The 27880-nt window shown below is 44.3% G+C and overlaps 1 protein-coding gene across 2 annotated transcripts; it reads right to left on the bottom strand.

Annotated features, from left to right (window-relative positions):
- Window positions 1-279: 279 nt before the first annotated feature.
- On the bottom strand, window positions 280-26475 carry CDC42 (cell division cycle 42). Of its 2 annotated transcripts, none has more exons than XM_057382175.1 (6): window positions 26394-26474; window positions 13430-13571; window positions 10749-10821; window positions 7674-7783; window positions 7381-7578; window positions 280-1681 (listed from the first exon to the last, which is right to left on the bottom strand). In XM_057382175.1, the coding sequence occupies exons 2-6, from the start codon at window positions 13532-13534 to the stop codon at window positions 1592-1594; spliced, it is 576 nt and encodes a 191-aa protein (XP_057238158.1). In that variant the 5' UTR covers window positions 13535-13571; window positions 26394-26474; the 3' UTR covers window positions 280-1591. The 2 variants fall into 2 exon arrangements, with proteins under 2 accessions (XP_057238158.1, XP_057238159.1); XM_057382176.1 differs by lacking the exon at window positions 280-1681 and adding an exon at window positions 1713-3168 and having other exon boundaries at window positions 26394-26475.
- Window positions 26476-27880: the final 1405 nt, after the last annotated feature.

Here is a 27880-nt window from a genome sequence, read left to right as displayed (position 1 = left end):
AGCTTTTACTATTTGGGAGCATGCACACTGAGTACTTCTTTTGTTAAGAATTACCAAACCTTCTCTTCATAGGGGTCTGACAGCAAAGATGTTGCATCAAAGATTGGAGTAATTTTGACCGAGGCTAGAAGCAGACTGACAAGGATTAAACATTAATGAAAGACCCAAGCAAGCTCACAAGGAGGAGAGTGGGGCTCACAAGAGATAAAAGCCATATTTACAAGTCCTTCACACTCAGGAGAAAGGCARAGGAAATAACTACCCTCAGGCAGGTTTGTGAAGATACTTTATGTTTAATACATCTGAAAAGAATGCATATACAAAGAACTCAGACATGAAAAAGCATTGGTTCAACACTAATGGGACTACAAGAAGTTGAAATTTTGGAAGATGGAGAAGATTCCCTAAGTCTTAAAAAATTTTGAATTTGCAAACCAAAATATATTTCTGGTAAAATCCTTACAATACTGCAGTTGGTCTTTGTAGAAACCCTGCATGTGATCCTCATGGGTTGGAGGCCCTCTYACAGGTTCAAGGCTACTCAGGAGCAAAATGCAGAAAAGGGGTTCCCTCAACTGGTCCCAATATGGTGCCACACCAAACATCAGAAGCCCCTCCCTGCATTTCCTTTTGACTGACACAGGTCTATCTTTCCACCCCTCCCTGAAGGATGCCAGGCCACCCAGCAAGAGATGCACCACCAAAGCCAGCTCCAAAACCCATTGTAGCACATCCTGGGTCTTTTCAGGGTGTCTAAGTAGCAGTGTATGTGCTGGTCATTGTAAGCATTTCTCTAATAATTAAGAATTGGCAGAAGGTAGATTTGTTAAAAGCTAACTGACCAAGCCAGGCATGTTTTCAAAGGTGCAGTTATTTCTTCAACGTAAGCCAAAAGCTTGTGATGGCAAAGATTAAGGAAGAGACTGGCAAGTTAGTTTCAAGTCTGATGGTGCATCCAGAGAAAATGATTCTCCAGTTCCTAAGGCTTCATAACTTAAGAGGATGGGGTAGAAATTTATGACCTGCACAGTTAAAAAGCCAGGGGAAAAAGATACAAGGCAACTTCAGAGAAGAAGTATTTTCTACAATTCTTCTTAGAGGAGCACCAGCTTGGGACATTTTACTTCCCTGACTAAAGTCTGCTCACACCCAGGCTGCTGGCTGGCTGCAGAACAGCCCTACAAGGTCTAGAAACCAGAACCAAGACTTGTCACACTGGCATAAGGGGCAAGGCTTCAGTAAAACAGCCTAAAATTAGTCTGTTACAGAAAAAGTCATTGAGCATGCCTTGATGTTAAACAAAAAAAAAAATTAGAAACAATAAACAAAATAAAAAACTAGTAATGATCAGTGTTTTCTGATAATACATAATTACTCAAAATTAACTAGTTTAACTGAATTGAGGGGGCACTGGGGAATAAACACTAACATTCTCATCTCACACAGGGATCGTGTGGGGGAGATGGGAGTGCAGGGCATTTGTCATTATTGCAAAAACAAATCTTAAAATTTGTATCTTTAGTTTGATTTTAACATTGCTTTTAGTATGACATCAAACACCAGCTTTGCAGAAGGGGCTGTGGAGGGATGTTCATAGCAGCACACACCTGCGAGTCTTCTTCGGCTCCGGGGGCTCCAGGGCAGCCAATATCGCTTCGTCAAATACATTCTTTAGGCCTTTCTGAAAAGGGGCAAAGAGAGAAAGGGGCAGTCTCATTTTTGAGTTTTCACACAAACAAAACCCCAGAAARCCAAGTAGCAGCCACACCCCCTCTTAAGGACAGATGGAGGTTTGCCATCCATAAAGCCTGCCTCTCCAGCAAGGCTCCATACCACTGCTCTCAGCAGCTCCTGAGCACAGCATCTCATTTTCAGAACAAGAAAACTAATCCTCTGAGAGCAGACCAGTGTACTTCACAAGAAGAAAAACAGGYGCACCAAAGTAATTTCCTTAAGGCAATTTTTATGATTAATTCGCTACTCACACATTTCACATGCTAATGACAAAGTAGAAAAAGCTGCATTCAGATGGAAGACTTCAACCTGGAGCACGCTTGGGACAACAGACACCCATGTGTCAGGGGAGGAGAGACATGGCAAGCATGCAATGATAACCTGATCCAATACATGCTCTGCTCGAGCATCCAGCCCCAAACACCCCAGGGATAGAAGCAGCCAGGCAGAGCCCAGAAGCTGCCATAGTAGCAGAAAAGTCAAGCTGGGAGGAGTACACAGCAGTATCAATACACTCTGTTAAGGATTAAACTGGAGCCAGGAGATGCAACTTGAATAAAGCTTCATCAGTCATTTATACAAACAACTGCAATTTTTAATTTCAAAATTTAAAGACAAGCTACAATCAATGTTTTTTCCTCAAAACAATAAAAATCAGAAGCACGATAGTAAGCAGCAGCTTTACATCTTACAGTAACAGGCTTTAAGGTTCTATTTTTGAAATGAAGAGCTCTACCATGTTAGTGAAAGCAAGAATTTTAACAGTTCATAAAGCAGTAGCAAGTACATCAATATTTCCTTCCCCCCATGGACTGACAGATACTCCACTATAGCACAGACAGCCAAAGCAACAGCAACAGAAAACATCTCACTGCACACAGGAGAACCAAAAAACCCTTCACATTACAGCATCATTTGCAGATCACCAGTTCAGGTACTTTTGTCATGCAAATACAGTTAAGAGTCACAAGTAGAAATTGAAAACACGCGCATTGTTTCTTCCAGGTGGATTTAGGAAGATCAAACATCATCTCTTGTTTTTTTGATCTTTCTTTAAATAATTATGTAACCAAATCCTTTCCCCCAACAGCCTGAATTAAAAAGCTAACCACACCTGACAACCCAAGCAACAGGGAGTTTAAGCGAGTCCAGTTCAAGTTCCACAATCACAATGTTTTACTAAAGATCTCAAGTACTGTTTTCAGTCCAAGAGCTAATACAGAGGTTGCTCTAAGATGGCAAGCAGGCACAACAGCTTTCAATCAAGGTGGTTTGATTCATTTTTAACCAGTTTTCTACAGTAGTGGGACAGAGGAAGCAGCAGCAAGAGGGGAAGAAGAAAGTTTAGAATATACAGCACTTCCTTTTGGGCTGAGTTTCCGGAGGCTCGAGGGCAGCTAGGATAGCCTCATCAAACACATTCTTCAGACCTCTCTACAAGACAGAGGGGAGGAGAAAAAACAGCAGCCAGGTTAGAGGATTAGAGAAAAACAAGCAGATACAAAGAGCATTCAGGAGCAGGCTGAATTCACAGAGGCAGTAAACAGATTTACTTTGCAAAAAACAAAGTAGATCCCAGGAGGAAATCTCATTTAGATGACCCAGAAGTCAATGACAGACAGGACATGTGACAGGCCAAGTCAGACAAAATCAACACTCAGGAGGGCAGAGGCACAAACACAGCAAGAACATGAGGGTGGGGGTCACACAAAGGGTGATGGTTTCCACTCACTGCTGTATACAATGAGGGAGTTTACAGGSGAATAAATCAAGCAGACAGCAGCTTGCCCCACCACAGGGACCCAAAAGGTCAGTTAAACCTTTTGTAATCACCCACTGTGAATAAGTGAGCACCTCAGATGCAGACTACTGCTCCTAACTCCCCAGATGGCAGCTGGTGGAGAGCAAAGGCTCCCAACAACTCCTCTGCTTTGTGAATTCAGCCCCTGAATAACTGAAGGTCTCTAAATGGCTGGGAACACACAAACTGGGATGGAAGCAAGACCTCCCTGGTAAGCCATCATCACTGACAGTCACTAACTCTCAGTCTTTAGAAGTTACACAATACCTTACCAGTGCTACTCTGACACTGGGAGCCAGCATGGAAATGGTTMATTTCAGTTATTCAGTTTAGTTCACAAAAAGACAGGAATAGCGTTAGGAGTGGAACAACTGGGATGCAGCACCAGACAAGCAGTCACAGAGCTGCAGGACTCTGCTGGGGTTACACCGGAGCACGGAGCATGAGCTGTGTTTGCTGTAGGCACAACAGGAAYAGTGCAGGGTGTTACCACTCCCACTCAACTCTGCCAAGTTACACACCACACCACAAGTGAAACCTGGCTGAGTTTAGGCTAACTGGACTCGCCTAAATCTACTGYCATGAGTGCACCAATTCAGGAGAATTGCTTTATGACAGCTAAAGGCAAACAGAAAGGCTTCAATTACATCTTGTAAACAACTGCAATCTSTGAAAAATTTAGTCTTCTTTTAAGATTATTCAAATATAACTGGTTTCTCCCTTACAGATTATACTGGATATATCCCTTTTACAAGGTCTTTAATCTTGTTTTACTGAAGCACATTCAAAAGAGACCTCTAAGGCAGTGCCATTAGGAAGCATTTAAGGCCAACACATCACATGCAAGATTATACTTGAGAAAACAATAGTTTAAGGAAACTACAATGTACATTCTGTATGTTCTGTACATACTCACCAGCAATTTTTCTTTTTCTTTACATGAGTTGCAACTCAGGCTGACAAAAGAGCCAAAGACTTCAGATAAATAATGCCTCTGAAGTCTGAATACTAATTAGATTTCCCTTCTCTGTGAGAAAAAGACTGTAGCATAATCAATTATGTACTGTTAGACAGATTAAGAACCCAGGCAGGGCAAGAGTCAAGAAAACAATTTTACTTAAATTCTCCTATCCAGGGACTCCTCTTTTATTTCCCTATTGCCTGGGAGAAATCTGTTCAGGAGTGAAGAATTTGGGATTTGTTTTGAAGGACCTAGCAAAAAAGGAAGGRGGATTAAAAAAAGCACTGGAACAAAACTGTTGTGAAAATTGACCAAGGTTAAAAGCCTGGATGACCAAGAGTAAAACCATGAAGGGAACTGCATTSAACACCACAGGCACACAGGCCTGTTAAAGTCATGAGTCTTGTGTTTCACTRGAAACAGACTGAGATCAGGCTTCTTTACTCCCTCTGTTTATAAACAGCTTAAGGCACTTTATACACCTCTGTCAAAATCGTCAACCCCCCAGTASAGGGGAAAAGAAGCCAAATTCAGCATTCTCTCTGGTGTTGGGAGCTAGGATTGGGCTTCAGAGAGTCCACTCAAGACACTTGCATCTAAGASTAACAGAATCAACAATGACTGTAGCTGCAATCTGTCAAGTCACTCTTTCCTAACAGCAAAGCTTTACCCACTTGTCAGGGTAAAGCTGACAGCCCTGTGCCCTGTTTTGTACGGAAGGGTTGGAGAACAGACATTGAAAATGCCTTCATCACAAAAATGGATCTCACAACCTCATGACGGGGGAATAGAACTGGCTGTCCAACAGAGCAGTCATCCAAGKTTGGGAGAAGATACTTGGTCTTTACAGAAAAAACTCAGAAACTCAACCTCTCATGACTCAAACAGTACAAAAACAATTAATGCCAGCTCGATGATTCTTTGATTACTTGCTACTGTGGTGTCAAAGTCATTTGTAAATTAGTTGGAAAGAAAAGGCCAACCTGGACCACTGAGGTGAACTGTGCAGACAGCTCCCAAGGCAAAGAGAGACTGAACACACAGCTGAGTTTTACTTCAGCTAAAATCAGCTACTATAGCATTGCCTTGCAGATAGAAAAACAACCCTTCTAGCCAGGGAAGCAGTCAGCTTATGTGGTCAGCAAGCTGCCAGGGAGATCATTGCAGGAGCTCCACATGACCCTTCATAGATCAGCTACACTGCTGTCCACCAGCTACTGACGACAGACCCAGGAAAAAAAGTGTTTTGTGAGTCAACAAAAAATATAGGGAGAAGAATGGTGCAGATGCAAACCGACTAGTTGTCCAGGTGATAAGGCTTCTGAACCCTCTTTCCAGGTCACTCCTGACTCCTAAAATCATCAATGGGTACACAAGCACTAATGCTGKGGAAGAAATTCAGGCTGAGCTTCCAACTGCATGAAGTTGTTCACTGCAACAGATACAGATTAGTCTATCTGGAAATAGGAAGAATGGATAAACACTGACATTTTTTATCATATCAACTCTTGCTCTAGTAATTTGAAGTGATTCCATGCAATATGAGCAGACTAAACAAGGCAAGTATAAAGCTACAGAGGAAAAGGTCTCAGTGAGCAATACATGACAAAGGTCCTGGCAAGTATTTACCCAACTAGCAGGTTCTACAGCCTAGCTAGGAGCAGCATTCAGACTGTGCCAGACACCATCTGAAATGGTATTTTGGGGCTGAACAGATCCAAGAAAATTACACCTCAAGCATAAATAACCCTCAGCTTGCCTGTGGGCAGTAAGAAAGCACAGCCAAGACCACCTTTTGATCAGGGATTCCCAGGATGAATAGCAGCATGCCTCACCACACCAACTTCAGTGCCAACGTCCTGCACAACTCTAGCAAAGCCACTTCCTTCCCAGGAAACACCCAGGCAAATCTTTGTTATAAAAAAGCCTCAGGATCTTAAATGGAAGAGTCAACATGCAATGTGGGCAAAAGGGGCAAGATAAGTAGAACTTCAGGCTTTGTGAAATTTGGTAGTAAAGTTTTACACTCAAGGAGGTGAATGCACAATGTAACTGGAAAGAATGAAGGGCTTGATACTGTGCACCCCTGGTTGTATGCCCATGAAGCAGGAATAAATTCTTTACAGACCAGCATAAAGGAATTTGTTTAAAGAGTTGCAGTCAATTYTGCAAGAGTAGGAACCTAGGATTAAGCTCCCAGGGCATCCAAAGTCAACGCAACAAGTCAGCTCGCCCAAAAACAGATCCTACTCTAGTATCCCTAAATGAAACAGGAACAATAACTGAGTTTCTTGCTCCCAAATCAGTTACTTCAGATGGCTTCAGACTCACATTCACAAGTTATAACCATGATGTGAGAACTGTCTTAAGAATTATCTGTTAATTTCTGTTTCAACAGAACTTCCATCTGAAGGAAGGACACGGGAAACAGCTCACCACCAGCTGCACAGGAAGAGAAGGCAGCTCTCAACTATGAAGGTTTCCAGTCTTACAAGTACCAGCATTAACTTTTATGAGGCTTTTTTTTTTCCTTTGCCTGCTCTCTTCAGCAGTGAGCTGCACTCTTGTGTCCCAGCCCAATTATTGCCTATAATGTATCTTCTAAGTTTTCAACAGTTATTTTTCTCCAGTACAGAAGCAAACAATAGTAAGCACATCCTCCTCCATCACCCCTCTACACTAGGCCTAATCCATACAGGCCAATTTTCTTTATACCACTGCCAACTCTCTGTGCCTTAGAACAAYATGACAAAGAGAAAGCTACAGTGTAAACAGCAGAAACAGAGCTTATACGCTTTCATATATCCATATTGAGCTGTTTTTCCCTGAAACTGAAAAAAGTATAGAATATAAGCAAGCAAACTGGTCAAAGACCAACCCTTACCTGCGTAAGTGCAGAGCATTCCACGTATTTTACAGCCTTCAGGTCCCGAGCCAGCTTTTCAGCAGTCTCTGGAGTTATGGGCTTCTGCTTGTTCTTGGCAAGTTTCTCAATTGTTGAGGGATCATCTCTTAAATCAATCTGGGTCCCAACAAGCAGGAAAGGAGTCTTTGGACAGTGGTGAGTAATTTCAGGTACCCACTAAAGACAGAAAAGACACAGCATTTGTTACTAACTACCTAATATAACACCTGACATACTTCAGCAGCTCCCTTTTCAGGCAGAGTTCAACCAACCTTTTCTTTCACATTTTCAAATGAAGAAGGAGAGACCACTGAAAAACAGACCAGAAATACATCTGTCTGTGGATAGCTGAGGGGTCGTAATCTATCATAGTCTTCCTGACCTAGAGAGGAGAAAATCAACACAGTATGAGACCTAGACAAAAAAATCCTGCCATTTACAAGGAGTCAGAATGCACACTTCAGCACAATAACATTGCTGTGATTAATTCTAACTCTTAAGCAAAGAGCGAAGCATACAGTGAATGCAAACATTTGAAAAATCTAGGTTTCATATCCGGAATCATTCAGTTGCTATGCAACAGTGAGCTGCTGCAAGTCACAGGAGAGCTGGGAAGTCTCCAACACATTTTGAGATCAAACATCCTCAGACTGCATAACACTCTCCTCAATTATAAAGAAAAGTTGCAGAACGTGCATCCAGTCACAGACGAGGTTCTCTGCACCTAGTCAATTCATTACAAGTATTATGCATCAAATTTCATTACCCAGCAAAAAAAAACACTGCTATTGGAGGGGAGAAAAACAGTTTTGTTCACAACAATGCTCTGACTTATGCTGTGAGCACACAGTGAAGTGTCAGCAMACACAGTCTTTAAACATCAGGAAGAGAATGCTGCTGGTACACGACTGTGACCCGCTCACCTAGCAGTATTCCCCTAAAACCTCACCAAAGTCCCAGMATGGGCTGTGTTTTGGAAGAAGCCAGCCTCTTCGAGTCCCTACAGACAGGCAGTCTCAGCAAGGCACATTAGCACTGATCCACCAGCTTGACTCCRTCCAAGCTCATTCTTAAACTTCCTCCTGTCCAATTCAGCAGCACTGCTTTTAGAAAGCAAATTTGGCACTGGAGCTGCTGCACTTACTGCCAACCAAATCCAAAACACTTGTTTAAAATGTCTTRGATTCCAACTAATGCTGTCTCATTCATTATACAGGATAAAGACCAACAAAATCTAGAAAGAGCCAACACAACACCTGGGACACATCAATGGAGGAAGACCTACAGTTTGAAGACAGAGGCCAAGACAGTGTGTTACAGCTACTGTGCTTGGCTGGACACAGATGAATTAACACTGATGAGAATCATAGTCTCAGAATGGTATGGGGTGGAAAGAACTTTGAAACTCATCTCATTCCACCCCCTGCCATGAGCAAGGATACCTTCCACWAGATCAAGTCGCTTCAAGCCCTGTCTAACCTTGGACACCACCAGGGATGGGGCAGCCACATCTTCACTAAGAAACCTGGGCCAGGACCCCAACCACCCTCATAKGGAAGAATTCCTTCCTAGCATCTTATCTAAATATAAAATATCTTGTTGCAATTAACAGACTACTCCAAAAAGTCCTGTCTTCAGGACTCAAGCTCAAAACAAAGACTTGGGTTTTAATCTGAGAACTAGCAATAGGGGTTTCACCCATTGCTAAATTTTGTCACTTGTGCTGGCTGCTGTTTAGCAATAAGGAGCCAGCCTTTAAGAACAAATACTTTCCCCTCAGCAGTCCAGCCCTGGAAAGAAAGCCTTTACATTCACAAGTGCACAGAGTCACCTACTAAAGTCATTTGGTAACTTCTCAGAATTATTGGCTCCATCACTGCTCATGCTGACAGTACATGAATGTGTGAAACTACTCACAACTACTACATACTTCTCAGGGGTTTGAGCCCTCAGCAGGAAAGCAGGCAGAAAAAGACCCAAACACAACTTTTACTCACACAAGGACTGTGCAATGCCACAACTGAGACCCATCAATGTCCCTACAGCAGCCCATACAATGTGTCAGGAGGGAGTCTCCCTTCTCCACCCAACTCCTTAACCATGAACTAGGGAGCCTGGACTAACAGGAACACAAATCACATTTGGGAGGAGAGCATGAGAGCTAACCAAAGCCATGCTGAAGAATACATTAGGTACAGACAACTCCGGGTACAGCTGCAGTGCCAGCTGCAGGTTAAGCTCTGGGYATCTGGGAGCCCTGGGTGAGCTGGCACCAGACCCTTTGCACAACAAAGGGCMYGGGGACCTGTGGCACAGCCAGCTGATGGACATTCAGAGACACAGCAGGAGCCAAGGACTCAGCTGGAAGCCCCCACACTTTCAAACACATGCTGAGAGGGATATACAAGCACACACTTTGCTTTGTTCAGGATCTCTCCCCAGAGGYACTAGCTCGAGCTGTTATTTTGGTTTTGCGCCATGATAAAACTTTAAGCATCCAGATGTCTGAGACATCTGTGGGAAACCTGGGTCTGAGGCTGTAAGGAAACCTTGTCTGACTGTGTGTCATGTGTCATGACATGCGTGGTGCATGTTGAGAGTCAAGAGAGGTCCTGCTGAGTCACTGCCATTACAAACTGGTCACTGGGAGCTGCCACTACAAACAGGCTTCATTCCCAGCTCAGGTGATGGASTGTGACTGCCAGAGTGGCTCCTGGATGGCCAAATAGGAAAGTTTATTTRACAGCTATAGGGTGTAACTGGAAACCTAAGATTGTTTCATTAATCAAATTAGATGCTAATGAYGCATGTAAGAATACAGCAGGAAACAGGTTAAATTGTATCAGGACAATTTCAGATGAACGCTTACAAACTAAGGTCTCTAGAAGGGCTCTTTTGAAGAGTTTATGATACCAATTGCTGCCACAACACTTCAGTAATATTATATGGTAGGAACTAGGCATCCAGCAACTGAACCAGTTTCTACCCTTTCTTGATAASTTTTCACATATGCAAAGTAATGTTTAGCTGTTTCATCAGTGCACACTTCTCCAGCTTGAAACTGAAACACAGCTTAAACCAGAGGCCAGCAGATTTTTAATTTTAAAAAGCATGCAGTGAGGGCTTATGAAACAGACACCCTGACCTCATCCACACTAAGGATGCAGAGATGCATGCATTTAAGATGTCCTAATGTTACTCATTGTTTTGACAAAACCAGGAGAGATTTTCCCCTTCCATTAAAAAAAAAAGTCCATAAAAAGCCCCCCAGTTGTATGTCTTCATGTTCAACATCACCTCAGGTAAATCTTGGTCAGGTATAATAACACAAGCATCTGGTTTCTCACCTGCYGTATCAAAGAGGCCAAGGGTGTAAGGCTCCCCTCCAATCATCACTGTTACAGCATAGTTATCAAAAACCTGGCAAAAAAAGAGACACASGTTTAAAGGGGATTGAATCTCCCAAGCCATCTCTCAAATCATCATGTTACCCACCCTGCCAGACCACTTATGATTTGAAGAAGAGACACCTGTAGAGGAAAACAGAATCATCAGGCTTACAGTGCTAGTACCACTAATACCATTAACAGAATGATTCCATAYGGAGTAAGGATACCCCAGCTGTTTCCATGACACACTAACACAAAGGCATATGAGGTACACCACTGAATAACACACGGTAAAAACCCCTGAGCAAAACACCTATAACTGTGTTTGCCTGTAAGGAGGTCTCCTCCCGTGCTGCCACAGAAATTGCAAACTTCAACCATAGTGGGACAGAGTAAACATATCCCCACAAGGAAAAAATGGGTAATATCAGCCCAGCCCTTCAAGGGTACACAGTAATGGGACTGCATCTCACAGTACCCAAATCCTCTGAAGTCCATATTTCTGAATATCTAGGGAACACATATAATAGAGTCCATCTTTTCAAGAGGGATTTAACCTCCACATTTAAAGGAAGTAGTATCTGGTAAAAATCAGCCTGTGTGGAATTCAATCTGAATAGAGTCTGCTCCAGATACCAAATTCTATTGCTTCTGCAACAGCCCCTGGCACAACAGACCCATTGCACAGCTCAAAGCCAGCACTACCCAGTGTTTCACCCACTAACTGGTTTACAGTTTACAACTGACCACAAGGTTTATCCAAAAGCTCACCTCCAACACCCCCCCTCCCACTCAGCAGTGCACTGTCTGAGATCAGCATCCTTCATTCCAATAACCATGTTATCTTCAGAACCACAGTGGACAGTACTGCAGAAACTACCTTTGCAAAAGATCCTTCCCACTGCAAAAAAAAAMCAAAACCCACTATGCGTCCCTGCACATTTCTGCATGGTCAGTTGGGGCCAGTTGGGAACGGTGATGGGGAAGTTCTACTTCCTCACAGAACTGAAACCTGAGCAGCTCTCACTGCTGAAGTAAATGCCAACAGAAAAGAGGCCACTAGCCACCTCAAAGGCTTTCCATGGAAGCGAGAGGGAAGGGACATGGAAAATAAGTGGTCACATGCATCTCTTAATATAGTAAGAGCTTGGAAAAAAAACATCAAAATTTGAGGCAAGAGCAGTGGGACAGCACTTCAAAGCTGTACTTCCCAGAGCTCAAATGTCTCCTTCCCACCTGACTGCCCTGGTCAGACAGACACTACCTTAATTTTTTCAACTTTTCACAACTCACAATGACWGAGAAAGCAGCTATGGCCACTGCCCACTGCACATCCCCAGAACAGCAGCCGGAAGCAGAAATCCACTCTCACACTATTTTGAATTAGCACACTCAAGATATTAAAGCACTGCAAGAGACTTCACCACTYGTCCCCATTACCTGCAGCCCAATCCATCACACACTGCACTGGGTTTGCCTCACAGAACTCCCAAGAAAAAAATCCAACTCCAAATAACACCTTGAGGCTAAGGGAGGGTAGAAGGTTTTTCACAGGACACATTCAACATGCTGTGACTGTCCTGCTTCAAAACCCCAGAAGACAGGTCAGGATGAGGACTCCACTGTTCCTAGRTACAGAACAAGGAGCCAGAATGATGAAGAGGATGGTGAAGGKCAGAGCATTTGCTCTTCCAGATGTCAGAAGATGGTCAGCAGCTCAATCCCCCAATGATATCCCCTCATTTTTGTTCAGGTACCACCTGTAGTGGCACCTTAAGGGCAATTAACATGTCTTCTTTCTCCATTTTTTTTTGTTTGTTTGTTTTTTAAAGCTTCCTATCTGCAAAATGGGATTTTTTAATTTCAATGTTTTAATCTCAAAYTGGATTAAATTACTTTCAATGTACAACTACTATTTAAGGTAGAGCTCTAAGGAGGCCAGGGTTACAAGGCTGGCCTTCACATAAACCTGGCAACTACAGTCTCAGCACAATTCACAGACAATTTCATCCTCAGCTGTGGCACAAAGGCTAAAAACCAGAGCCCAAAACAAATTTCAGTTTCTGCCCATGTCAGACAGCCCATTGCAGCAGCTGGCATGAGCTCACATGGGACTTTGCTGAAATTGATGGGTCACCTCTGGATCTTTCAGAGTTGCAAAGGAAAAATGAGCCTCAAAAAATGTTAAGTGTAGTCACTATTCTAGCACTGCTTTCCCTAAAAACAAAGACGTAGCAGGAAGTGAGAGCACAACCGGAAGAGCAGATGTTCCTACTGCTTGCACTCCACTGCTCTGCAGCTGTTTATGCAGCTAATCTCACTCACTGAATCCACCCACAAAGTGAASGCAGATTCTACAGAGCAGTCAAGCAGCAAGAACTGACCAGATACAGGTGACCTGACCATCATTACCAGGTGTTATGGAAGGCAGCAGCAGCAATTAAAGTAATTTAGTAACAATTTAATGACAATCAGAGTGATTGTCACTTTTCCATGGTGTATTAGTCACTCTCCAAGAGGAGAGCAGGCTGTAAAAACACGTATTAGGGCATGCACACCATCAAGGTTAGTTCAAAAGTGAACTCAGCTGCCCTGCCCCATTATGCCCAAAGAACAACAGGAGCCATTCTCACACTTACCGTTGGTACGTATTCCGATGGGAATTTATTTGTTGTATAAGAAATTAAGAGACAGGTTTTACCAACAGCACCATCACCCACTACTACACACTTGATCGTCTGCATAGCTGAAATCTACTAGAATATCAACTCCAAAGGGAACCTAGAAGAAAAAAAAAAAAGATACATGTTTAGATATTTCCCATACTAGATAGCCATGCACATCATCAATGACCTTTGACTGGAGCCCAAACCACTACCAGCACATCTGAGATATGAAAACAAAACAATCCTAAATGAGCTGGTAGATCCTTTCTCTCCACCACACACAGAAAGCTGCTCACATTCATAAGCAAATGAATTTTTGCCTAGTTATCTAGAGGTGGGCAAAAACATCTTTGGGCTTTCCAGACTCTGTTTTTAATGCATGGAAGTATCTAGCCTCAGATGCACTGAAAGCTGGAGRTGTAAGCTCTGGTCTTGGTCTTAAAAGCTGCTAAGGAACACACCTGCCTYCCAGAGAGCTCCCTCTGGACAGCAGCTCATTAGGAGACACACCAGCAGTGCTTTGAAGCTAGTTTATGGAATTAAAATGAACATGTACACACAGAAATAAACACCATTAATTTCTTCTTTCCCTGCCTTTTTTAAGATCTAAGCACAGTTTTACAATCTTCTAGTTAAAGCTGTTAGTTAGCACACACCTTTATCCCCACTAAGAAGTGCTAACAGTACTGAGAGCTCAGCACAGCATTTAGAYCCCAAGGGAATTACTCTTCAGACAMCACAAAATCCAGATGAAACCAAGYACCCCAACACTGTCTYAGCAGAAACTTTAGTACATRAACTAAACCAGTATGTACCACCAGTATCTCCTCCAAACATTTGCTGGCTACCYCCAACATTACACAGCCACCCTTCATTCGTGTATTACTTTAATTAGAAGAGTACCAGGCCTTGGTCATTCCTTCCCACAGATGTATRAAATCATGACCCCAGACAATTAGTGGCAAAGCTCCCACTGACTGTCAGCATCATATCATCCAAAGTACTTTTATCTACAGCAGACTTATCAACAGAAACTTGCCACAAAGTCTTTGTAAAGTCCTGACAGGGGTCAGGGATGTGTTGCAAGCAGCAAATTTGCCATCATAGGAACAGCAACCATTTAGCCAAGCAGGGATGCTTGCATGGCTCTCAGGTCTGCGTAAGTGCAGATRAGGGTAACTGCATTTAAAAACCCAAATCAATCCCTCCTGAACTTTGCCTTTGGTCACTTCCTGGGGATTTCACTTCTTACAGTAATGTGAATAGAGTACGTGCAAATCCAGATTTGAGGCTTTAGKCACAGCCGGCAACATGATTTGATAAGAGTGTATCACACTGTCATGCCTGCAAGGAAAGGAAATTGCCAGGGGCTCATACCACCCCAGCTCTTCTCCAGTTGCTGCAGGGATGCTCTAAGATTTCAGTAAGAACAGCTGCCTTCATAATAAACATCCTAAAAGTTCCTAAGTACAGTACTTGTAGGGGAATACTAGTCACCACCATTCCCACAAGACCTGGACAAAACAACAACCAGTTTTAGGAAATGACAGCAAAGATTCTCAAAGCAGGCCATCAGCAAGCACCRGGTACATCAGGCACTCACACTGCCATCCTCATCTACAAATCTTCTTTCAGCAAGCACAGAGACGATGAATGATGCGTGCAAGCATCAAGTGTTGCCATTGGTCCTCTTCTTGGTGCCCCATTTCAAAATAAAAATCTACTGATTTATGCAGATCTCCATTTCACAGTGGACATTCAAAAGGATGCACAGTGCAGACCTATCAACAGGCCCTTCATTAATACAACAAAAAGCTCTGAAATTTGGCCATGAAGCACACACATATTTACTCAGAAGGACAAAGCAATTATTTACGTTTCAAAAGACATCTTCTCTGTTCAGGCCAGTTCAACTGTTTATATCCAAATACTATTATTCAATACTGCCTCAGTTGCAAATTGCTCCCACAGTTCTGCCTTGCCATRATGGTGGCACTGATTATCGCAGAGAAAATCCCATTTCAGAACAAATAAAAGGAACCAGATAGAAAGCAGGCAATGGAGCAGCACAGCTCAGGCCTATAGTAAAAAAGTCATCATGCTCAAAGCAAAGGTGCAAAAGGATGAGTCAGTCATTAAGGAGAGATTTCAAAAGGAAAACACACCAAAACTCAGGCCAAGCACACAAACCAAGTGTATCCAGCTAACCCCAGCCACAGTCATCAGTATRCCCTGCTCACATGGGCAAGACAACTACCATCTGCCTTTCAGTTTGGGCAGCTGCCAGCACAGGTAAGCTGCTGTCTCCAGGAATTCCTCTGACAGTAAATGAAGTACAAAACAAATCTCCAGCACTAGGTTTCCCAGACACTTCTATGTTTTTCCAATTTCCACTTGAATTTGTTACACTACCCAGCCAGTCCCTGGAACCCCTCCTCCAGCTGTCCCTGCTATCCCCAGGGCTGGCACAAGTGGAGGAACATCACCCTCACGTAACAGCATTTAACAGCCATCCTTTTAGAAAAGCCTGCTTTCCCCTGGGCAGACCAGAACTCCTCTTGCAGTAATCCTCCTTTCCTGTTCTACCTCCTTCTTCTACCCACTTCCCCAATTATTTGCATTTTCTTGTTTACCTATAATGTGCAGGTTACAGATCTGCTTCAGACTGCCTGTCCAGAGCCCAGAAAGCACACTAGAGATAAAATCCTGGCTCTGAAGTATTCCCTGTGCTCACTGCACACACCAATCCATTTATAGAGAATATGATTCTCTATAAATCCAAATTTTTAATATGACCAGAGAAGCTCACATATACCCTTGTAAAAAGGAAAAACATAGCTTTAGTATTACTCTTTAAAGCCCATTACTCCAGGGAGCACCAAGCAAGCCACRGTATCAGAAAGCACCTTAGGTCACAGAGTGTGGTGCAAACCTTTGCTTCTTTCCTGTCCTTGGACACAGCCAAGTCCCCRCACTGGCACCAGGAGAGAAGCTGCTGTTTTCTGGCAAAGGCTCAGGTCAGGAACGGGCTGACGCAGCAGCAGCTGCACACACACACCTTGCACACAGCTTACATTATTCCTGCCACAGTGTACTGCCAGAGCTGGAGCTATCAGCCTTATCCACACAGTTGCTTTTGCAGAGAACACCAGCACTGCAAATCAAGAGCAACCACAACAGCACTGCTCACTCCCTCTGCACCTCCAATTCCTCCTGAAGTGAAGCATTAGCATGGTGCACATCAACAACTCAAACAYAAATACCACTGCACTGGGTGAGGCAGCACATGCTACCTGAGCCTTTCAGTTTTCTGGCARTGGGAACAAAACAGAGGGCAAATAACCCAAAGCCTTGCTCTGGAGCCTAAAGCAGAACCTGAATGGCACAACAGGGGTCTGGAAAAGCCCAGGCAGGGCTGTTTTCTTTTTTGGTTTTTTTCCTCCTTTCTAAAGCACAAAATTAACAACATTTACCATGAAAACCACTGAACTGGACCACTGGAAGTTCTGTATGAAACAAGCCAGTACKGCTGCTCTCACACAAGTTGCTCCATTGTGCTCCCCCACCCCAATTAGACACTTCAAGATTACATATTAAAAGGAACAAAACAAATTTGAGCACATCTCTTGGGTAAAGGGATCCCCTCATTTCTTTTTTAATGGATGTATAACTTTATGTTTAAGAACTGAAATAAGACGGTGTAAGTTTTAAACAGATTTAGAGTTTTCAGCATAGGTCTCCAAAGTCTTAGCAGTAGCAAAGTGGAATTGTTGAATAAATAATTTTCCTTGGACTAGTAGGCTTTCTAGATTACYTGGATGAGCTACTTCACATTTTGCACGTTTTAGAACTCCACAGACCACAGCTGAAAACAAGCTCATTTTTAATGAGCTTAAGATTCACTACCCTGGGAACCTACTCTTCCATAAGAGACCTACTCTTCCATAAGAATAGCTTTAAGGATACTTTGAAACCACAAGTCAATGATGTATGTAATTTAATCAAATTTGAGATTAACCAGAGAATAACTCATCCCAAGAGAGCAACAAGGGACATAGAAACAAAGAAGTTACAGAGGCTTAGGGCTTGTTTTCCCCCTGAAGTCATCACCTAATAAAAGGAAGCCTGTTATGTGTAACACCCAGCAGAGAGAGCATCCAAATAGTTGTAAATATCTGGAACAGACTGGAAAGCACTAAAGTCATCCCAGTCTGAGTGCAGTGAGAGAATTTTGAGCCACGCAATTGTGAGCCATCTGGCCAAGCCSAGACAGGAGAGCTGATAATGACTGGAAACACAATGCAGGTCAATATGACTTAGCTGTGTTCATGGAGTTCTAAAGAGTTCTTAAAAACATAAATAAAAATTACAAAAAAAAACCCAAACAGAGCATTGCACTGATTCAATCTCTCAAGCCTCTCTGTAGTGTAACCAAAAACTTCAGCTATACTTCTAGTATTTGCTGGATTTTAATCTGCTCAGCATGTGATCACAACAGCAGGATTTCACAGACTCAACAATGTCCTAGAGAACTGGAGTCTGGCATCCTGGAAACTGGATTATACAGCCACATAAACTTTGTCAAATTTCATAGGCCTGTTTTACAGAACTTTGCTTTTAAGCTCAATCACACTTTTGTCAAAGACAGCAGATCTGCATTTAGGATTAGTGTTAACAGAGATGCAGGTAATACAACAGTATAAGGAACTGAGGTCTCTAGTGGAACACTGTGAAGATCAGTAATCCTTCCTGGTGCAAAGGAAATTCTGCAATGATGCATTCTGGTCACACAGGCCTGTTCAAACACCAAGACACTGGCCAATCACAAGAGGCTGAAGAAATCCACGGTGCCTATGGCAAGCTCCCACTGAAGAAGCACAAGCTATATTGCYCCAAACACACTTGTACCTCCTGTGCAAATCTGACCTTCCCATCTTGAAGCAAGGCAAGCATATGGAATGTGGCRGTACTATGGGAGCACTTTGTTTTCACAAACCCTCTGGTAACTTAAGAGTAGCTGCAATCTGTTCCAGTACTTGTGTGCACTACCAGCTGCAGAATTAAGTGAAATTTTGCAGAGTTTTGTACACAGTGTTCCCTGCTACATCCAGAGGAAGAATCTGCATGATCTCACCTTCACTCTTGCTGCATATGCAATCTTGAAGCAGAAACCACAAGCCTTCAAGCTTATCAAAATCTCTCTTATTTTTAAGATACTGAAGTTTGTTTTCTGGTTAAAATGTGTACATTCTCCCAGCCAAAGGAAACTGCGCTGTCAGATGTATCTGCATGTCCTGAACTTGCTTCCTGCCACCACCACTTCCTCTTTCAGGCAGGACTGAAACTCTGCCATTTCATCACCAAGATTGGCTCCCTTGGCTCGCTGCAAGGCACCACCAACCAAGAACCCATTTCTTGGGCTCTCTGGGATACACCAATAGCTTATGATTTGAACCTTAACCAGTCCATCACAGYTTCTGTTTGGGCACTTGCTCCACATTCCACAAAAACAAACAGCCATTTCTGAAAACTAAGTTTTTTTTTCCCCCACCAAATGCCATTTTACAGTGAACAGTTTATTTATCCAACTCAAAGCACTCAGGAGTCCACAATGAACAGTATTCACAGGATTTTACTCATGATCTCCGGTAATCACATTTGCTCTTCCATGGTACTTTCATTTAATATCTTATAAAACCATATAGTTATAAATAAAGTCTTCATTTGTACTTAGTAATTTCTTCCCAGATTAATCCAATCCTTGCCCTCTGCCACCTCTTCTAGCCGTATTACAAACTAACATTTTTGCTTTCTTAAGTGACAAATCTCCCCAATCAGGAGCACCAAGGAGAGGCATYTGGCTGCTACAATCGTAACAATCTGATTTTCCTCACCAGAGGTACCTACCAGCATTACAGGGAGGGAGGTATTGTATCCCTATATTACAAACACTACGTAACAAAGGTCACTGCGTACAGCACAGCGGTTCTCTGCAGAGATCCCAAGCCACTAAAGAAGGGACCACATGAGCTCAGCCGCCAACCACAGAGGAAAAAGACCTTGGACCTCCTGGTAACCTCTTGGTATACCTACTGATATTGTCACAAACCTGAGATGCAAAATATGGAAGAAGCCACTCTGATTAAGAGCTAAAACTCCAGAAAGACAAACTGGCACAGAAGGTAAAACTGTTTTCAAGAGCAGTTCACCACAGGCAGAATTCTCCTCTGCACACGTGCAGCAACCATCGACAGATACTATGCAAATCCTCCAGCCCAAAGCCCAACTTTCAACTCGTTAGAATCATCTTCTTCACAGAGATATCACCCCAGAACTAAAAAYATCTGCCACCTCTCTTAGTAAATGGTAAATGACATGTAAAAGAATATGTTTGGTGCCCAAGCTCAACTGCCCATCCTGCCCACAGCTTAGGCTGCCGCAAACACTTAATTCTATACACAAATAAACTTGTTCCCAGAGGTTCCAAGTCAAGTTTATGGCCTGGGTCTTTAGTTTCTTAGGTGAGGCTTAAACTGGCTGTTGAACTACAAACCACCACTGCAGTTGCACTCCACTAGATCAAGGCAAATCATGAAGTCCAAGCTAAAACCTGCAAAAGCACAAGGGGCGGACYTGAGATACAATCTGGTACTCTATCAGTTCAGAATCTTGAAAAGGATATCCTGTTTTAAGCACTGTTTTGGAGTTTTGTTAACTGCCACTAACAGATCAGACACAATCCTTTAAATGCCCTCTCCATCAGTTCTCCCTGTGGAGTWAAAATTCTGTCCCAAAAAAACAGTGTTGCTGTTCACTTTATATGTGCGTCTAATTGTGAAGCACAGCCACAAAAGCTCAGTTGCACTAGAAGCTGTGTCAAGACAAACACAAGAATTCAGGTAAAGAGCTGGATCTGCAGTGGGCAGRTTTTTATCTGAGGATGAAGAGACTGACAGCAGCAGAGCACACTGGTGGGCTCCATCCCACATGTCTGCTCACACCAACAGTCTCAACCTGYTGGATGTCAGCATGGGAAACCTGTGGGTAGGCACACAAAAACAAGCAGTGGGAAGAGCCACAGGATCACCACCAGCAACAGTAGAGCTGGACTGATACCAAGACAGCCCTGATTTAGCTCATAGGCTCCTGTTGCTCTTGAAACCCACAAAGTTTGCTATCATTATGGGAATCCCTGCTGGAGATAAAGCAYGTGTCTGAGGTCTTCAAGCATCCCCCAACAGAGCCTGTATATCCCAACACCTCTGCAGGTTTGGAGCATCCATTTCTGGACAAGKTACTATGAATTGCCAAAGAAGCAATAAGGGATCTCTTGTCAAAATGCAATTATCATAGAGCTACCATAGATTAGAATATGCTGAGATGGAAGGGACTCCACTGTTTGAGGTCAACTGATATTTTMTACAGGTAATGTAACCAACCTCCTTTCTATAATTCTGTAAGAYCTGTGTTACTTTGCACATATTTGTAAAGGCTCCTCACAACCACAACATACACGCACGTGACAGGAAATGAAGATGGTTAGGCAGGGGAATTTTATACCCTAAACAAAAACTACCAACAGCACCATAACACACATTCCAACTTCAACTTCAAAAACTTCTTCTAACTTCAAAAATAGAAGGGAAAAACCATGTCATCCCATTTTAGTCCTAAATTCAAAACCAGAAAGCTGACCAGCTACATAGTGACTGAGCAGGCTCTGCTGCCACACCAGTGACACYGWGGTGCAGCTGTGCCTACACCTGCTTTACCATTGCCCACTATGCCACTTCAAGGTTCCAACCAACCACCTTCACCTGAACACCAGCTCCACAGAAAAAATCAAAAGTGACAACATTCCCATTATCACTCTGGTTAAGGTTACACTGTCAGAAGTAACCATCAGCACCGGAAAAACCTGCCCCAGATTAACCACTGTGAAGTGTGTGGGCTTATGTTAAATCCTTTTCTGTCAAAGGCATCTTAATCTTACCTTATTACTCTTCACTTTCTTATTCTAYRGGAGAATGCTTTCCTCAACCATGCAACAAAATCCTGTTCAATATTTTACGACCACTCATAAACCCCTATTTTCACTAGCTTAGTTGCATACTAATAATATTTAAATATAATATGTAAATATTATTTAAAATACATTTAATATTTAAAATACAGCTGCACCTGCTGTTTGGACACAGCATCAAACCAAAGCTCACATGGCACTGAGGGTTCTCCTCACATTCCCATAGCCAACTAYATTCAACAGTGGCAGAAAAGACAYTGGCAGAAGTTTCTCTCTTTTGAGGCATGTTTTTCCTCCATGAGARGCATCCTGCCTTCCACACCACTGCAGCAGATCCTGCTCACTCCTGTTATGCTCAGGGAACAGGACAGCTGCTGGTGCCTCACAGACAAAACAGGAAAGTTCCTGGGAAGACATGCTGTRTTCAGGGAAAATAGTTCAGGTTGTGTACCAACATGCTGTTTGAAGACTAAAGAGATAAAACTGTTAAAAAACACTGCAAAAGCAACTTTTCCCAGAAACTGAGYTATCCTGGATTGCTGTTAAAATAAAGAAGCTGCAAGGCTCACCAGGACAACAGCAGAAGAGCTGCCCTTCATTCACCTAAGCAGCAGAAGGAACCAGAGCAGCTGGAACAAAACCCACTTTGCCTGGCCTAAGATAAGCCACCACAGCCCCCTCCTCGGGGCCAAGAGCCTGCTGGGCAACTGGCAGTTCTTCAACCATCAGCAAATAAACAAGAGGCTCACAGAGAAGTAACACTACTCCAGGACATGGAAGACTCAGCCACATTCATGCACTAAACCCTAAAGCACCRCTGAACTCAAGGTAACTGCTCATACACACCAGGCCCCACACAAGCCCCTCTGCACCCAGTTGCTCCCCAGCCACTCTTTGGTGCACACAACCATCCAGCTCATGGAGTGGCAGAGGCCTTCCTGACTTGCATCCAAAGCTGTAGRAGCATTTTTGTCATTATTTCCCCCAAAACAGAACACTCAACATTGGCCAGAAACACAACACAGCATCCTTCAACTYGAGAAGAGCTCAGCAATTCAAACCAGCCTGTTCCACAGCAAGACAATTCTGGCAGCCACAGCCATTGCTGGGAGTCTGGCACCACATGCAATAGCAATCCTCTGTGGCTGCCCCAGGGCCTCTACCAGTCCCACTCCACAGCAGCCTAAGGCTTGCTCTAATACCACCTCAGCTTGGTGAAAACCTTCACCTGCCAGAGTTTGGTCCATACTGGAAAATACATGCTGATCCCACACCACCTGATCACAGGCATGGACAAAGTGGCAAAGATAACCCAATACCTGCACACACTCTCCAGACAAAGGGCCCAAGGAAGCCCCTGTGTTCCTTTATTAAAAAAGGTTTTGTTCTAGTTTTTCATGAGACAAGAAAATAGTGCATGGACCAACTCTCCTAGCAGGAAATTACACCACAAACATTCTAAAGTAATAGATTAGCAGCACAAATGCTTAAAATACAACAGCTTTTAAAAARTTTTGCAAAACAAATTCTTTCTTTGTTTTCTCTTTATAAAACATCACTTGTTCAAAAGAAAAATCAACACATCTTGGGGAAAGAATAGCTGCTCTACTGAACAGTTGCTCTGAAAAAAAGCCAATTAGTATTTTGAATTTTACACCTCTTTAGGTCAGTTACTCTCTGAAACTCCAAGGGAAGATAACAAAGAATAATTACACAACACAAACTCTGTTTCTTGCTCCCACTGTTTGCAATTTCCTGCACACCCAGGCCAGGTAAATAAACTCAGTTCATCCACCCAAAAAAAATCTAAAGGATACCCCACCAAAAGCTGGGAATTACCTGCCTTAATGCCATTCCTGTCACTCACCTAAGGCATTGACATTCACACCAGGGGCTGCAAGAGGCAGCTGACTGCTATGCTGGGGTGGCCAGACATCCTCAGGGAGGGAGAACTTTGTGCCAGGCTTCAGCCCTTGGAGAAACTCTGGAAAAAGAGCTTCCTTTACCTATCATTCCTAGTGGCAACCTTTCCTGATGGATATACCTTTAGCTTGTACAGTGTAGAACTATAAAGTGTGAAGTGTAGGGCTTGGAGGAAGCCAGCTGATTAAAGGTGATAGGCTGCAGAAATGTAAAGATATTTTAAATTTCTTTAAAAACTTTGCATAAAAGCTTATCTGGTCAATAAGTTGTTTATCTGCCATACATTAACTACTAAAAATAGGGTGCTTTCACCTACATTTAACATAAGACGGTGAAAGGAGCCAAAGAAGAAGACTAAGTGGTTAAAAACAGCTTCTTGCTACCTGAAGCACCAGAAAGCAATTTCACTTCCATTTAGTGTGACAGCACCTTCATCTTCTAAAGCAAAAAAGATGTCATTCTTTTCTCAGAAAAAAAATCTTTTCCTCAAGGGCAAGGATAACTACACCCCCTACAATTCCTCCTAACTGTCTCCAGCTTTGGAAACTTGCATCATTTAAATCCATGACGGAGCTAAAGGACAGTAGGAAAGCTCAGCTGACCACAAAAGGCAGGCAGAGGAATGACTGGGATAAAACACAAGCCCACAGACAACTTTTTAAAAGCTGTGAGCACCCACATAACCATCAAGCAGATTATACACACCTAAGCTGCAATGCTGCATTTATTGTCCAAGTCTTCCAGAGCCAGCAGCAGAGCTGGAATCTAGCTACACCAAGCCACCATGGTAACAARAGTGCTTCTGCAAAGGTTTTAATTATAAGGTCCAGCTACGTATGTTCATAAGACTTGGAAGTTTATTTTAGTACTACAGCTGCATTTTAACCAAAAGGAACCTTTRCATCAAGATCAGTGTCAGCTTCATGCTGCACTTTACATGCCTCACATATGCTTAAAGGAAGGAAAGCTCACTGTACACTCATGAGGGAAGTCCCTGGGAGAKTCACAGGGACTCCATTTCTGTTTACTGTTGGGTTTTAGCAGATCTACAGTTTCCGTTTTAGGTACTGGACMCTTTAGAGAATCCAAAGCTTTTCTACTTAAACAGTAAAAACATCATGAAGTCCCCAGCTCTGGCCATCAGTTTCAGGCAAACAAACAACCCTAAAGCAGGGCACTTAATGAATTCAGAGCATCAGTTGCAGGTCATGAATAAACAAGTTCAAAGTATGCAAATCTAGTGATTAAAATTTCTGCCTAGGATATGTTACCAAAGTGAAAACATGTTTTATCTCGCAYCGCAGCAATTTTTTATTCCTTGCCAAGACTTAAAAATCCTTTTCCTCTTTGTTACTGAACCATACAAGTGAACAGTTTAAACACCAAACCATTTTCACAGTCAGTAATAGACTTATTCAAACCTTACACGCATGTCTAAGACCTGACTCAAATATACACTTGCCTATACTATCTTTCTCAGAACCTCACACCAACAACAAGAATTTACAAAGCAGAACAGCAGCTTCCCCATATACAGCCAGCTGAATACAATTTATAATTTGCTTACTGAAAAAGAGAAGCTGTAAGTACTTTACTGAGTTATCCCTATGAGCAATATAAATAGCTTGATCCAGGTTTTAAATGTGCCTTCCAAATTAAAGAAAAAAAAAAAAAGTATGTGTTTGGGGTACTGCAACTCAATCCTCTGAAKAGAGACAACCAGCACCTCCTTCCCTGGGAGAGAAGCACAGATGAACATGAGACAAAGACAATCACAGATGGCCAGACCGAGCCACTTCTGACCAGCCAGTTGCCATCTAACATGGCCTCCACACCAGAGCCTGTCTTCCTCATGCTGCTATCAAGAGGGGAGCAAAGCTGCTCCAGCTGCTCTGGCCACAGCATCCACACAGAAAGAACACCAGGAATCCTGACCACTCTACAGTTCTTTGTTAAGCACAGGTTTCCAGTGATGGTTGTTATGTTYGCAGCTACCTGGATCTGCGTCTCCTTACTGCTGTCATCAGCTGAAAGTTCTGCRTATTTATAGATACACAACTGAAGTCCAGATGACTAAAACAGACCTTTAAAACACAGACAAGTTTTATGCTGCTGCAGTATATACACTTTTATGAGATTTCAAAGGAGAATGAGAAGCACATGTCATCACCAACCCTCGAAGCAGCGCTAGCTCCTTCCCCAGCTGCAGCCGGGGGCATCCCACTGTAACAAGAGCTGCGGGACGGCTCTGGGTAACCCACAGCCTTGCAGCTCGTCAGGCAGATGCCCAGAAGAGCTTCCTATGTCCTCGACTGAGCGCTGTCTGTGCACGGCACACAGCTGGAGCTCAAGAGCTCAACACCTCGCCATGCCCGCACCCCGCTGCGGCTCRGGGCTCCTGTGGCACGGCACATCCAGACCAGCCCTCTGCCCCTCAGGGATTCTCCCACATCCCCKGGCGCAGCCGAGCTGCACCGAGCGCGGAGGGCCGCGGCCGGRGCCGGCACGGGACCAGGGCGGGGCTGGGACGGGCAGGGCGAAGGGAGCGCAGCTGGGCCCCGCCATGGCCGCGGGAACGCTTCCTGCGCCGCTCCGAGGGTCCAGCCCGCCCGCCGCCCGGAAAGGGGGGAGAAGGGTGGAGAGGAGAGCCGACGGCCGCCCCCACCGTCCCAGCAGACTCGTCCCAGCACACTCGGCCCCGCAAAAGCAGCGCCCGCCMGCAGCCGCGGGGACCCGCCGGGAGGAGGCCGGATCCCCCCCTCCGCCCCTCAGCAGACGGCYGCTGGCTGCCGGGGAGGCCCCGCCACATCCAGGGGGCCCGGCAGGGTGGCTCCCGCACAGCGGGCGCTCCGACCGAGGCGAAGGCCGGGGGTGTGTCGGTGGGTCCCGGGCGGGGATCGGGGCCAGCCGGTGCTCCCGGGGGTCCCGGTGCCCGGCCGGGGGTCCCTGTCCCTGTCCCGGTGCCGGTGCCGCCCCCTCCCCCGCTCTCACCTCGGACGCTCCGCCGGGCGTTGGCAGCTCACTGCGGGGTCTCCTCGGCGCAGGCACAGGGGCAGCCGGGTGACGTCACCGCGCAGCGCGTCGGGCGGTGGCGAGGGGCGTGGCGGCRCAGCGCCCCCTGGCGGCACAGCGCCCTCAGGGCTGCACGGACGGCAGAGGGCGCGGGCACGGCCTGCCCCACGGGAGGACAGCGCCCAAAATCCCTCTCGGTTTTCTTATTTTCTTTTATTTTCTTTTATTTTCTTTTCTCCCGGGATCTGAATCTGAAATAAAAAAGGCCAAAAAGCCCCAGTTCCTCCTTGCTGGGAGAATCCTCCAGGCTGGGAGATGACCCCTGTGAATAGTGGGCACTTATGGAGGGCTAAATCCCTCTAAACCCCGCATCCTTCAGGAACAAGAGGCCAGGAAGAAAATCTCCATGCACGGCCAATTTGAGAAGCAGGAGCAAMAATCTGGCCTGGAACAGAAAACTCSAGAGTAATTCAAATTTGTAAGCTGGGAAAAGCTGCAAGTCCCAGCGCCAGCAGCCTCAAGTCACCAAACAGCGGCTCTGGAGAACACCTGGAACGGGTTATACCCTCAGAATATCTTTGTGCTGGGCCTCTTAAACGAGCCCTGGTTCATCTGYATGGCCAAAGATGAAACAACACCCACTCTGCCCAATGTAATGGCGTCAGAAGTACACCTGTGCTGCCTTCTGCAAATACTGGCCATCCCAGGAGATTTTGGAAAGAGCCTTCCAAATATACTCACTGCTGCCCTGAGCACTCACAAAAGACCAAAGGTAGAGGAATATTTTCAAAAGGATTTTCAAGATGAACTTGTGAATGGATGTCAGTGTCTCACTGTCTCTTCCAGCTGATTTTGGACTAAATCCCTGCCCCACCAAGCACAAAGGCACTGTCTGGGTAGAGGCTGAGCCAAGTGGATGAGATCATAACCTGGAGAGAATGTGGAGTTTCCCACAGGGCACCATCTCCTCAGCTCTCCAGAAACTCATCCTCACTGCAARCATCACAGGAAGCTCCACCTCATCCTCCTGCCACCAGCTCCATCCTTATCTGTGTTCAGATTATGGGTTGCTTTGCTCTAAAGCACCTCCCAGTATTTTTGATGATGTCTCAGTTCTTTGGCTTTAATTAGATCCTAGAAATGCATAAGGAGTTTTTGGGGGAACAGTTCCCCTTTTCCAGCAATCCCTCCCTGCAGCAGCCTCATTCCCCACWCCCCACAGTGCCAAGAACACTGACCACGACTATGAACCCATCCCCTCCGTGTCCTGTCTTTTGAGACCGCCTTTGTGTTTTCATACAAAGCCACAGCCATAGTGGTTTTGCTTTTTTAGGGGAAAATCCAGGAGAAAGACTTGACAGTCCCCAAAGGAACTGCAGGACACCGGTGAGTTGTGAGGTATGGAGGGCCAGGGGTGTCTGAGCCACTAAAAGTTACAAAAGTCTACAACCATCCCCCACCAATTC

The sequence above is a fragment of the Malurus melanocephalus genome, unplaced genomic scaffold (assembly GCF_030028575.1).
Source record: "Malurus melanocephalus ecotype Western Australia unplaced genomic scaffold, MMel_1.1 scaffold_552, whole genome shotgun sequence".
In the NCBI taxonomy this organism is placed as follows: Eukaryota; Metazoa; Chordata; class Aves; order Passeriformes; family Maluridae; genus Malurus; species Malurus melanocephalus.
The sequence above is the reverse complement of the archived record's forward strand: the minus strand, read 5'-3'. Positions and strand labels throughout refer to the sequence as shown.